Source organism: Periophthalmus magnuspinnatus, chromosome 10, assembly GCF_009829125.3.
Source record: "Periophthalmus magnuspinnatus isolate fPerMag1 chromosome 10, fPerMag1.2.pri, whole genome shotgun sequence".
NCBI classification, from domain to species: Eukaryota; Metazoa; Chordata; class Actinopteri; order Gobiiformes; family Gobiidae; genus Periophthalmus; species Periophthalmus magnuspinnatus.
Window position 1 is genome coordinate 5,722,242 of NC_047135.1, and position 12,745 is coordinate 5,734,986.

General features: G+C 41.2%; 2 protein-coding genes and 1 pseudogene across 2 annotated transcripts; all 3 read right to left on the reverse strand.

Annotated features, from left to right (window-relative positions):
* Positions 1-197: 197 nt before the first annotated feature.
* LOC117378027 (protocadherin beta-15-like) lies at positions 198-2,648 on the reverse strand. The gene has a single exon (XM_033974568.1). The coding sequence runs from the start codon at positions 2,646-2,648 to the stop codon at positions 198-200; it is 2,451 nt and encodes an 816-aa protein (XP_033830459.1).
* Positions 2,649-5,050: 2,402 nt separating this feature from the next.
* On the reverse strand, positions 5,051-8,251 carry LOC117378028 (protocadherin beta-16-like; annotated as a pseudogene).
* Positions 8,252-9,219: 968 nt separating this feature from the next.
* Positions 9,220-12,645, reverse strand: LOC117378029 (protocadherin beta-16-like). Its single transcript, XM_033974570.1, has 2 exons — positions 12,529-12,645; positions 9,220-11,550 (listed from the first exon to the last, which is right to left on the reverse strand). The coding sequence occupies exons 1-2, from the start codon at positions 12,643-12,645 to the stop codon at positions 9,220-9,222; spliced, it is 2,448 nt and encodes an 815-aa protein (XP_033830461.1).
* Between the last annotated feature and the right edge of the window lie 100 nt (positions 12,646-12,745).

Here is a 12,745-nt window from a genome sequence, read left to right on the forward strand (position 1 = left end):
ACAAATTTAAAACTTTTAAATCTTGGATTACTCTAGAAAAAGCTACAATCAATGGCTTTTCCTATAAATCCAAAATGTCTGGATGAATATAAAACAATGAGAGCACCATGACAAATGGGTATTAAAGGTAGTGCAATTCAATAACCATGGATATGTATCAACTCTACGTATGAGAAATAGGAAAAGCACTCATCAAATTAAAGATAAAACATAAAAAGAAAACTTTGTAAAATTATAATTTTGTCAAGTGTTCCTACCTCAGGAGAGATATCACCATCTCCAAAGACGTCACAAAAGTCAGTGGGGCTTTTTCTCAGTGTCTGATCTGCAGGCAGCGTGTTGTCATTGTAGGACGACACAAACTTAAAGTCACTTGTCCTGGATCCAGTCGTCATGTATCCATCATAGTTGTAAGTGCTGCGTAAAGTTCCTGTGCCGTCAACATCTGCATAATTAGGAGGCAGATAACCACTGGGGATTGCAACTGCTCCATCAAACAACAGTCTGGGCTTCCTCCTGCGACAGAACCTCACACCCAGGATAATAATAATGAAGGTGAGGAAAAATGTGGACACTGACACCAGTGCAATGATCAGATAGGATGTCAGCTTTGAGTCCCTCTCATCATAAGAAATGTCCTTGAGTTCAGGCACTTCAGCCAAGTTATCAGAGATCAGTAAATACATGGAGCAGGTGGCAGAGAGAGGAGGCTGTCCGTTATCCTTCACTGACACAATAAGGTTCTGTTTCATGCTGTCAGATTCAGAGACGTCCCGCTGGCTCCGGATCTCTCCACTGTGGAGACCGATAGTAAAAAGCCCAGGATCAGTGGATTTGACTATGTGATAGGACAGCCAGGCGTTCTGTCCAGAGTCTGCGTCCACTGCTATCACTTTGGACACCAGAGAGCCTGCATGTGCAGCTTTAGGGACCAGTTCAGTCATGAAGGAGTTCCCCTCCGGGGTGGGGTACAGTATTTGAGGAGAGTTGTCGTTCACGTCAGATATAAACACATTGACTGTCACGTTGCTGCTGAGTGGAGGAGAGCCATTGTCTCTGGCCATCACATGGACTTTAAAACTCCTGAACTGTTCATAATCAAAAGCCCTCACAGCATGGATCACCCCTGTGTCTCCATTAACAGATACATAGGAGGACACTGGGGCCCCATTCACCTCACCAGGTAACAGAGAATAAATCACTGTCCCGTTTTGTCTCCAGTCTGGGTCTCGAGCTGCAACAGAACATAAAGTGGAGCCAGGTTTGTTGTTTTCAGTCACATGTGCGCTGTAGGACTGCTCCTCAAACACAGGAGGGTTGTCATTGATGTCAGCTACAGTTAAGTGGACAGTTTTAGAGGAGGACAGAGGAGGAGAGCCCTCATCAGTGGCAGTGATTGTAATGTTGTAATCAGACACTAGCTCACGGTCCAGCTGTTCTGTGGTCACTAGAGAATAATAGTTTTTAATGGAAGGTACTAACTTGAAAGGGACCCCAGTCTGAAGGGAGCAGCGGACCTGCCTGTTGTTCTCTGAGTCTCTGTCCTGCACATTAATGATGCCCACCTCTGTACCAGGTAACACACTCTCAGGAATCTGATTGGTCAGTGACTTTAATGTAATTATAGGGGCATTGTCATTAACATCAGTAATTTCAACTATTAAAGTTGTATAAGAGACAAGCCCTAGTCCATCTTTAGCGCTGATATGGAGCTCATAAGAAGAAGTTTTTTCATAATCATTTTTACCTGACACAACCACTTCTCCTGTTTTTTGATTTATTGAAAACACATTACTGTTTTCATCAGACACGTGGTCAAATGCATACATGATGTCACTGTTTATTCCTTCGTCCGCATCAGTAGCAGTCACTGTAATAACCAGTGTGTCTGGAGGAGAGTTTTCTGGAAGACTCGCTTTATACACAGTCTGACTAAACACTGGCGCATTATCATTAGCGTCAAGAACAGTGACATGGATGACTACTGTGCCTGATCTCTGAGGAGAGCCGCCATCAAACGCAGTCAACACCAGCGTGATCTCGTCATTAGTCTCTCTGTCTAATTCTTTATCCAACACTAACTCACAATATTTTCGTCCTACAGAGTTTGGTTTATATATAAGATGGAAATTGTCATTTTGCTGAAGGGTGTAGCCCTGCACTGCGTTTTCTCCTATATCCCCATCATGCGCTTCACCAACAACAAACGTCGTGCCTTTTACAGCTGATTCCCCAATTTCAAATTTAAGTGAGTCGTCCGTGAATTGTGGCGCGTTGTCATTTATGTCTTGCACGCGGATAGTAAAGCGATGCAGCTCCAAAGGGTTTTCCAGCACGAGCTCCTGTTTCAGAATACATGAAGTCTTCTTCGCACAAAGGCCCTCTCTGTCAATCCTCTCCTGAACAACCAGCTCTCCCGTGTTGAGGTTCACGCTGCAGTACTGGACGCCGTTGTCCTCGGAGTCCACGCGCGCCCTGCGCGCGGACAACCTACCCAAATCCAGGCCTATATCCTTAGCGATATTTCCGATCACGGATCCACGTTTCATCTCCTCTGAAACAGAGTAACTCACGTCTCCTCTGATGGGGTAAAAGGTAAAAAGCAATAACCCCAAAGTCCAAGATGAGAGAAATCCTTTTTGCGCCATGTTGGCTCCACGGGGAAAAATGCTACAACCTAAATATTCGCTCAACAAGCCCTCATGCGGAAACACCTCATCATCCGTAGAACAGAATTTTACAACAACCACAAAGAAGGAAAGAAGGGAGGGGAATAAATATGTGCCGCGCGGTTCACTGGTAAATACTGACACCAAGAGTAGGTTTAGAGGAACAGCTACACATGCTGAAAATATTTTTTTGTTTTTGTTTTTTTTTTATAATTCACTGTAAAAACATAATACGATGCGTCCTAAATTAAAATGTTCATTATAATTGAAATAATAAATATAAAATAAACAGTTTAAAATGTATTCAAGCGAGTGTGAATCCTATGTGTTGTCATATCACTGTTAAAATTAGATCCCTCACATTCTTTCTCGTAATAACAAAATGTTTCAAGATTTCCATTTGTCTTTCTTTTCACCAACAAAACTGAATAATGAGATGCTGTCCGAGAATCCAGAACACTATAGTGTAATTTGATCAGCAGTAGCGTTTTTCCCCTAATGAATGCCAGTATTGATGTTAAAATAATAATAATAATAATAATAATAATAATAATAATAATAATAATAATAATAATAATAATAATAACAATAATAATAATAATAATAATAATAATAATAATAAATAATTACTTGAAATATTTAAAATCATAAAGACAACACAAGAGGAACAGTGCCACTCCTCAAAAGATTTTATGCCCAGAGCCAAATGTACAATACGCATATTATTTTTTAAGGGTTAATTAATTACATGTGTGTCTTCAGAGCGATTTTGCAGTGCATACCCAGGTGTAAATATCACAATACCCCAATGGAAGTGGCTAAATTGTAACCATAAATCCACTGACAAAAACAAAACATCACCATATCTTGGTTCAATGTCATTGTTATGGCAAATAACCTCACACTCTGCAAAGTTATTATTCAAAGTGCTGCACTGAATTCACATGTGTCATGATGTCTGTTTGTTGCTGCCCTCCTGTACTCTCCCCCCCCCCCCCTCCCTCACCTGTCTGTCTGGAGCTGGGCGGAGTCTCTGACTCCTTCTGCTCACACCTGGAGCGCATTAACGCAATCACCCTCACCTGTGGTGGCGCATAAGAAGACTCGGCAGACTACACTCGGAGCCAGACCGTCCGCGTGTAAAACGTGAATGTTCCAGCTCTGTTTTTTGCATTCCTGTTACCCGCTTGCTTGTTCTCATTTTGGATTTTTGCCACCTTTCCAGACTCCTGCCTTCGCCCGCTCCTGCTCCTGCCTCTACGCTCCGGTACAGTCATCTCACTCTGCACCGCCTGTCTTGGTCTTTGGCGTTCCGCCTGCCTCTTACCCTGGGTCCCGCTCCTTGGACTACGCTTGCCCTGTCTGTCCTGGTCTCGTCCCCGCTCCCGTCTTCACTCCAGCCCCGGCTTCCCGTTCCCGACCCGCTCTCCGTCCGTCCTGCCTGCCTCCTGCTTCCTGGATCCTCGTGTGTGTTATTTGAACTGTTTAAGACTTTGATTCACGAGACTTGTAAATAAACACTGTCAACTCGCTCTGAGTCCGCATACTTTGGTCCTGACCCGCACCGTTATGATAACATGTCTGGACAACGTAAGAGATAACAACAATGTTTAAATCCTGCACATTTTGAAACCTTTGGATGATTGAATCTTGTCTGATATAAAATATTTTGAAAGTATGAGTTGTGTCAAAGAAGTATATACATTAAAAAATGTGGAAAAAAAAACAATAACCCCAACACTCTTCAGCACCACGGACAGAGCCAAGGACAGACACTTTGCCAAGTAAAAACACTAAAAAGGAAACCATTTGTTAAAATCGGTATGAAAATAACATCACACAAGACTTAGAAATTCCATGCAACTGAATCATTGGCAGTTGCCCTTTACAATAGAACTAATTATAGTGAAAGTCCATGTATTTTCAAACACCAGGGGAAAGTGCCACTACTGAACACGATTAAGGTTATAACCACATACAACCAAATATACCATCAATTCATAAAATATCGTTCATTTGCCATGTCCAAAGTCTGAATAGCTGCCTCTTTGTTGAAATAACCAGAATAATAACATTATATGTAAAAGGATTGTGAATACAAGCATTCTTAACTAACAAACTAGGCACAGTACAACAGCTCCACCAGTTATCACGGTTGTATCAGAGACATAAGACAAAATCATCTCTATCTTCTTGATATTATAATTTGTAAATCCATTCTCTAGTATCACCTACCTCCAAAGGTCAGACTGAAAGAATGACATAAAAACACAAGACATAACTAAGAATATATAGGTTGAAAAAAAAAAAAAAAAAAAGTAGAAAATGCACCAGTGTTGAAATGAAGTGAACACAAACAAAAATTGAAGGTAATTCTTTGACTATGTGCCTACCTCAGGAGAGACATCACCATCTCCAAAGACGTCACAAAAGTCAGTGGGGCTTTTTCTCAGTGTCTGATCTGCAGGCAGAGTGTTGTCATTGTAGGACGACACAAACTTAAAGTCACTTGTCCTGGATCCAGTCGTCATGTATCCATCATAGTTGTAAGTGCTGCGTAAAGTTCCTGTGCCGTCAACATCTGCATAATTAGGAGGCAGATAACCACTGGGGATTGCAACTGCTCCATCAAACAACAGTCTGGGCTTCCTCCTGCGACAGAACCTCACACCCAGGACAATAATAATGAAGGTGAGGAAAAATGTGGACACTGACACCAGTGCAATGATCAGATAGGATGTCAGCTTTGAGTCCCTCTCATCATAAGAAATGTCCTTGAGTTCAGGCACTTCAGCCAAGTTATCAGAGATCAGTAAATACATGGAGCAGGTGGCAGAGAGAGGAGGCTGTCCGTTATCCCTCACTGACACAATAAGGTTCTGTTTCATGCTGTCAGATTCAGAGACGTCCCGCTGGCTCCGGATCTCTCCACTGTGGAGACCGATAGTAAAAAGTCCAGGATCAGTGGATTTGACTATGTGATAGGACAGCCAGGCGTTCTGTCCAGAGTCTGCGTCCACTGCTATCACTTTGGACACCAGAGAGCCTGCATGTGCAGCTTTAGGGACCAGTTCAGTCATGAAGGAGTTCCCCTCCGGGGTGGGGTACAGTATTTGAGGAGAGTTGTCATTCACGTCAGATATAAACACATTGACTGTCACGTTGCTGCTGAGTGGAGGAGAGCCATTGTCTCTGGCCATCACATGGACCTTAAAACTCCTGAACTGTTCATAATCAAAAGCCCTCACAGCATGGATCACCCCTGTGTCTCCATTAACAGATACATAGGAGGACACTGGAGCCCCATTCACCTCACCAGGTAACAGAGAATAAACCACTGTCCCGTTTTGTCTCCAGTCTGGGTCTCGAGCAGCAACAGAACATAAAGTGGAGCCAGGTTTGTTGTTTTCAGTCACATGTGCGCTGTAGGACTGCTCCTCAAACACAGGAGGGTTGTCATTGATGTCAGCTACAGTTAAGTGGACAGTTTTAGAGGAGGACAGAGGAGGAGAGCCCTCGTCAGTGGCAGTGATTGTAATGTTGTAATCAGACACTAGCTCACGGTCCAGCTGTTCTGTGGTCACTAGAGAATAATAGTTTTTAATGGAAGGTACTAACTTGAAAGGGACCCCAGTCTGAAGGGAGCAGCGGACCTGCCTGTTGTTCTCTGAGTCTCTGTCCTGCACATTAATGATGCCCACCTCTGTACCAGGTGACACATTCTCAGGAATCTGATTGGACAGTGACTTCAATTTAATGATAGGAGCATTATCATTAACATCTGTGATGTCGATTATTAAAGTTGCATAGGAGACCAGCCCTAAACCATCTTTGGCACTGATTGGGATTTCATAGGAAGATGATTTCTCATAGTCAATATCCTTTTTAACTGTTATGCTTCCAGTTTTAGGATCAATGGAAAATGCATTACTGTCTTTACTTGATACGTGATCAAACTGATAGGTAATCTCACTATTCAAACCCTCGTCTGCATCTGTAGCAGTCACTGTAATAACCAGTGTGTCTGGAGGAGAGTTTTCTGGAAGACTCGCTTTATACACAGTCTGACTAAACACTGGCGCATTATCATTAGCGTCAAGAACAGTGACATGGATGACTACTGTGCCTGATCTCTGAGGAGAGCCGCCATCAAACGCAGTCAGAACAAGCGTGATCTCATTATTTTCCTCTCTGTCCAACTCTTTATCCAACACTAACTCACAATATTTTCGTCCCCCGGAGTTTGTTTTCACATTTAATTTAAAATGGTCGTTCTTCTGAAGGGTGTAGCCCTGTACAGCGTTTTCTCCAATGTCTTCATCATGCGCTTCACCTACAGCAAATCGTGCGCCCTTATCAGCTGATTCTCGAATTTCAATATTAAGTGGGTCGTCCGTGAATTGTGGTGCGTTGTCATTTATGTCTTGCACGCGGATAGTAAAGCGATGCAGTTCCAAAGGGTTTTCCAGCACGAGCTCCTGTTGCAGAATACATGAAGTCTTCTTCGCACAAAGGCCCTCTCTGTCAATCCTCTCCTGAACAACCAGCTCTCCCGTGTTGAGGTTCACGCTGCAGTACTGGACGCCGTTGTCCTCGGAGTCCACGCGCGCCCTGCGCGCGGACAACCTGCCCAAATCCAGACCTATATCCTTAGCGATATTTCCAATCACGGATCCACGTTTCATCTCCTCTGAAACAGAGTAACTCACGTCTCCTCTGATGGGGCAAAAGGTAAAAAACAATAACCACAAAGTGAACGATATGACAAATCCTTTTTGCGCCATGTTTGCTCCACTGGGAAAAATGCTACAACCTAAATATTCGCTAAACGAGCCCTCATGCGGAAACACCTCATCATCCGTAGAACTGAAATTTACAACAACCACAAAGAAGGAAAGAAGGGAGGGGAATAAATATGTGCCGCGCGGTTCACTGGTAAATACTGACACCAAGAGTAGGTTTAGAGGAACAGCTACACCTGCTCATATGTTTTGTTTTGTTTTTTTTGTTTTTGTTTTTTAATTCTCTATTAAAAAAAAAATAATAAAACCATAAAAAATAAATAAAGTGTCCTGAATTAAAATTTCATTATAGTTGAAATAATAAATATAAAATAAACAGTTTAAAATGTATTCAAGTGGGTTTGAATCAATATGTGCTTTCATATCAGTTAAAAAATAGATCCCTCACATTCTTTCTCATAATGACAAAATGTTTCAAGATTTCTAATTGTCATAACCAGTCTGACTTTTCACCAACAAACTGTGAATAGTGAGATGCTGTCCAAGAATCCAGAACACTATAGTGTAATTTGATCAGCAGTTGTGTTTTTCCCCTAATGAAGATTAATATTTAAATAATAATAATAATAATAATAATAATAATAATAATAGAATGATATCAAATACGTTAAAATCATAAAGAAAACAAACGTGGAACAGTGCCACTTCTCAAAAATATTTTATGTCCAGGACCAAATGTACAGTACATGTATTAATTTTTAAGAGTTAATTAATTACAGTGTGTGTCTTCAGAGTGACTTTATAATGGATACCCAGGTGCAAACATCACAATACCTTCATGGAAGCGGATAAATTGTAGCCATAAATGCACTGACAAAATCAAAACATCAACACCACATCTTGGTTCAGTTTCATTGTTATGGCACATAACCACACACTCTGCAAAGTTATTATTCAAAGTGCCCCATTGAATTCACATGTCTGGACAATGTAACAGATATAACAACACAGTTTAAAACCAACACGTTTTGAAATCTTTGGATTATTGAATCTTGTCTGATATAAAATATTTTGAGAGTATGACTTGTGTCAAAGAAGTACATACATTAAGAATGTGAAAAAAAAAAACAAAAAAACAATAACCCCAAAACTCTGCCAACACTCTTCAGCACCACGGACAGAGCCAAAGACAGATGCTTTGCCAAGAGGAAAACACCAAACAGGAAAACATTTCTTAAAATCAGTATAAAAATAAGGACTTGCACAACTGGGAAATTTCATGTAACTGAAACATTGTCAGCTGCCCTTTTAACAATAGAACTGTTTATATTGGAGGTCCATGTTTTCTCAAACACCAGTGGAAAGTGCCAGTACTAAGCACGACTGAGATTATAAACACAAACAACCAAATATACCATTCATTCATAAAAAAAACCTTCAATTGCTACGTCCAAAGTTTGATAGGCTGCCTGTTTGTTGAACTAGCCAAAATACCCAGAATATTTTATGTACAAGGATTGTATATACAAGCATGCCTTACTAACAAACTAGTCACGGTGTAATGGCTCCACCAGTTATCACAGTTTTAACAGAGACATAAGACAAAATCATCTCTATTTTCTTTATATGATGATTTGTAAATCCATTCTCTAGTATCAACTAACTCCAAAGGTCAGACTGAAAGAATATGACATAAAAACACAAGACATAACTAAAAATATAGATTAAAAACAAAAAAAAACAAGTAGAAAATGCACCAGTGTTGAAAAGAAGTGAAGACAGAAAAAAAGTTGAAGAAAATTGTTTGACTATGTGCCTACCTCAGGAGAGACATCACCATCTCCAAAGACGTCAGAAAAGTCAGTGGGGCTTTTTCTCAATGTCTGATCTGCAGGCAGCGTGTTGTCATTGTAGGACGACACAAACTTAAAGTCACTTGTCCTGGATCCAGTCGTCATGTATCCATCATAGTTGTAAGTGCTGCGTAAAGTTCCTGTGCCGTCAACATCTGCATAATTAGGAGGCAGATAACCACTGGGGATTGCAACTGCTCCATCAAACAACAGTCTGGGCTTCCTCCTGCGACAGAACCTCACACCCAGGACAATAATAATGAAGGTGAGGAAAAATGTGGACACTGACACCAGTGCAATGATCAGATAGGATGTCAGCTTTGAGTCCCTCTCATCATAAGAAATGTCCTTGAGTTCAGGCACTTCAGCCAAGTTATCAGAGATCAGTAAATACATGGAGCAGGTGGCAGAGAGAGGAGGCTGTCCGTTATCCTTCACTGACACAATAAGGTTCTGTTTCATGCTGTCAGATTCAGAGACGTCCCGCTGGCTCCGGATCTCTCCACTGTGGAGACCGATAGTAAAAAGTCCAGGATCAGTGGATTTGACTATGTGATAGGACAGCCAGGCGTTCTGTCCAGAGTCTGCGTCCACTGCTATCACTTTGGACACCAGAGAGCCTGCATGTGCAGCTTTAGGGACCAGTTCAGTCATGAAGGAGTTCCCCTCCGGGGTCGGGTACAGTATTTGAGGAGAGTTGTCGTTCACGTCAGATATAAACACATTGACTGTAACGTTGCTGCTGAGTGGAGGAGAGCCATTGTCTCTGGCCATCACATGGACTTTAAAACTCCTGAACTGTTCATAATCAAAAGCCCTCACAGCATGGATCACCCCTGTGTCTCCATTAACAGATACATAGGAGGACACTGGGGCCCCATTCACCTCACCAGGTAACAGAGAATAAACCACTGTCCCGTTTTGTCTCCAGTCTGGGTCTCGAGCAGCAACAGAACATAAAGTGGAGCCAGGTTTGTTGTTTTCAGTCACATGTGCGCTGTAGGACTGCTCCTCAAACACAGGAGGGTTGTCATTGATGTCAGCTACAGTTAAGTGGACAGTTTTAGAGGAGGACAGAGGAGGAGAGCCCTCGTCAGTGGCAGTGATTGTAATGTTGTAATCAGACACTAGCTCACGGTCCAGCTGTTCTGTGGTCACTAGAGAATAATAGTTTTTAATGGAAGGTACTAACTTGAAAGGGACCCCAGTCTGAAGGGAACAGCGGACCTGTCTGTTGTTCTCTGAGTCTCTGTCCTGCACATTAATGATGCCCACCTCTGTACCAGGTGGCACATTCTCAGGAACCTGATTGGACAGCGATTTTAGAAATATAACAGGGGCATTGTCGTTTATGTCTACAATTTCAATAAATAGAGTTGCATAAGATGCCAGTCCAGGTCCATCTTTGGCACTAATTTGTATTTCATATGATGATTCTTTTTCATAATCTATAGACTGAGCAACTCTGACCTCCCCAGTGGAGGGATTTAAAGTAAATATGTGTTTGTCATCTGTAAGGTGATCAAATTCATACATTATTTCACCATTTACTCCCTCATCAGCATCTGTAGCAGTCATTGTAATAACCAGTGTGTCTGGAGGAGAGTTTTCTGGAAGACTCGCTTTATACACAGTCTGACTAAACACTGGCGCATTATCATTAGCGTCAAGAACAGTGACATGGATGACTACTGTGCCTGATCTCTGAGGAGAGCCGCCATCAAACGCAGTCAGCACAAGCGTGATCTCGTTATTTTCCTCTCTGTCCAACTCCTTGTCCAAAACTAATTCACTATACTTTCGACCATTGCTCTTTGTTTTTACGTCCAATATAAAGTGTTTGTTCTCTTGTAGGGTGTAGCCCTGAACACTATTCTCCCCAATGTCTCCATCGAGCGCTTCATCTAATGGATATCGAGCGCCCTTTATAGCTGATTCACTGATGTCAAATTTAAGCGTGCTTCCTTTAAATTGTGGTGCGTTGTCATTTATGTCTTGCACGCGGATAGTAAAGCGATGCAGCTCCAAAGGGTTTTCCAGCACGAGCTCCTGTTGCAGAATACATGAAGTCTTCTTCGCACAAAGGCCCTCTCTGTCAATCCTCTCCTGAACAACCAGCTCTCCCGTGTTGAGGTTCACGCTGCAGTACTGGACGCCGTTGTCCTCGGAGTCCACGCGCGCCCTGCGCGCGGACAACCTGCCCAAATCCAGACCTATATCCTTAGCGATATTTCCGATCACGGATCCACGTTTCATCTCCTCTGGAATAGAGTAACTCACGTCTCCTCTGATGGGGTAAAAGGTAAAAAACAATAACGTCAAAGTGCAAAATAAGGAAAATCCTTTTTGCGCCATGTTTGCTCCACTGGGAAAAATGCTACAACCTAAATATTCGCTAAACGAGCCCTCATGCGGAAACACCTCATCATCCGTAGAACAGAAATTTACAACAACCACAAAGAAGGAAAGAAGGGAGGGGAATAAATATGTGCCGCGCGGTTCACTGGTAAATACTGACACCAAGAGTAGGTTTAGAGGAACAGCTACACATGCTTAAAATATGTCTTTATTTATATAACCTAAATGTAGCCTCATTTACAAACGTCATTATAAATTAATTAATAATTCTAAAATAATCTGTTTAAAATGTATTCCTGCGGGTTTGAATTGTATGTGTTGTCATTTCTTACAGTGATTAAGAATAGATCCCTCACATTCTTTCTTCTAATGGCATTTTTTTTTTATTGATAAAGTCTAATATTCAGATAAAATAAATAAAATAAATAAAAATAATAAATTATCTTAAAATGAAACATTTTAAAATCATAAAGGCAAAACAAGAGAAACATGGCAACTTCTCAAAAGATTTCATGTTCACTGCCAAATGTACAGTAAATGTATTATTTTTGAAACAAAAAAAATAAAATAAATAAATAATAATAATAATAATGTCCTTAATTACAGTGTGTGTCTTCAGAACAATGTTGTAATGCATACCCAGGTGCAAACATTACAATCCTCTAATGGAAGTGGCTAAAATGTAAACATAAATCAATTGTTAAATGGAGACTTAAACATCATCACATCTTGGTTCAGTGTCATTGTTATTGCAAATAATCCCACACTCTGCAAAGTTATTATCCAAGGTGTCCCATTGAATTCACATGTCTGGACAATGTAACAGATATAACAACACAGTTTAACACCTACACATTCCAAAGCCTTTGGATGATTGAATCTTGTCTGATATAAATTATTTTGAGAGTATGACTTGTGTGAAAGAAGTTCACACATTAAGAATGTGAAAACAAACAATGACCCCAATACTCTGTCAACACTCTTCAGCACCACGGACAGAGCCAAAGACAGACACTTTGCCATGTGAAAACACCAAGCAGGAAACCATTTATTAAAATCTGTATGAAAATAACGCCATACATGACTTGGAAATTACAGGCAACTGAATGATTGCCAGCTGCCC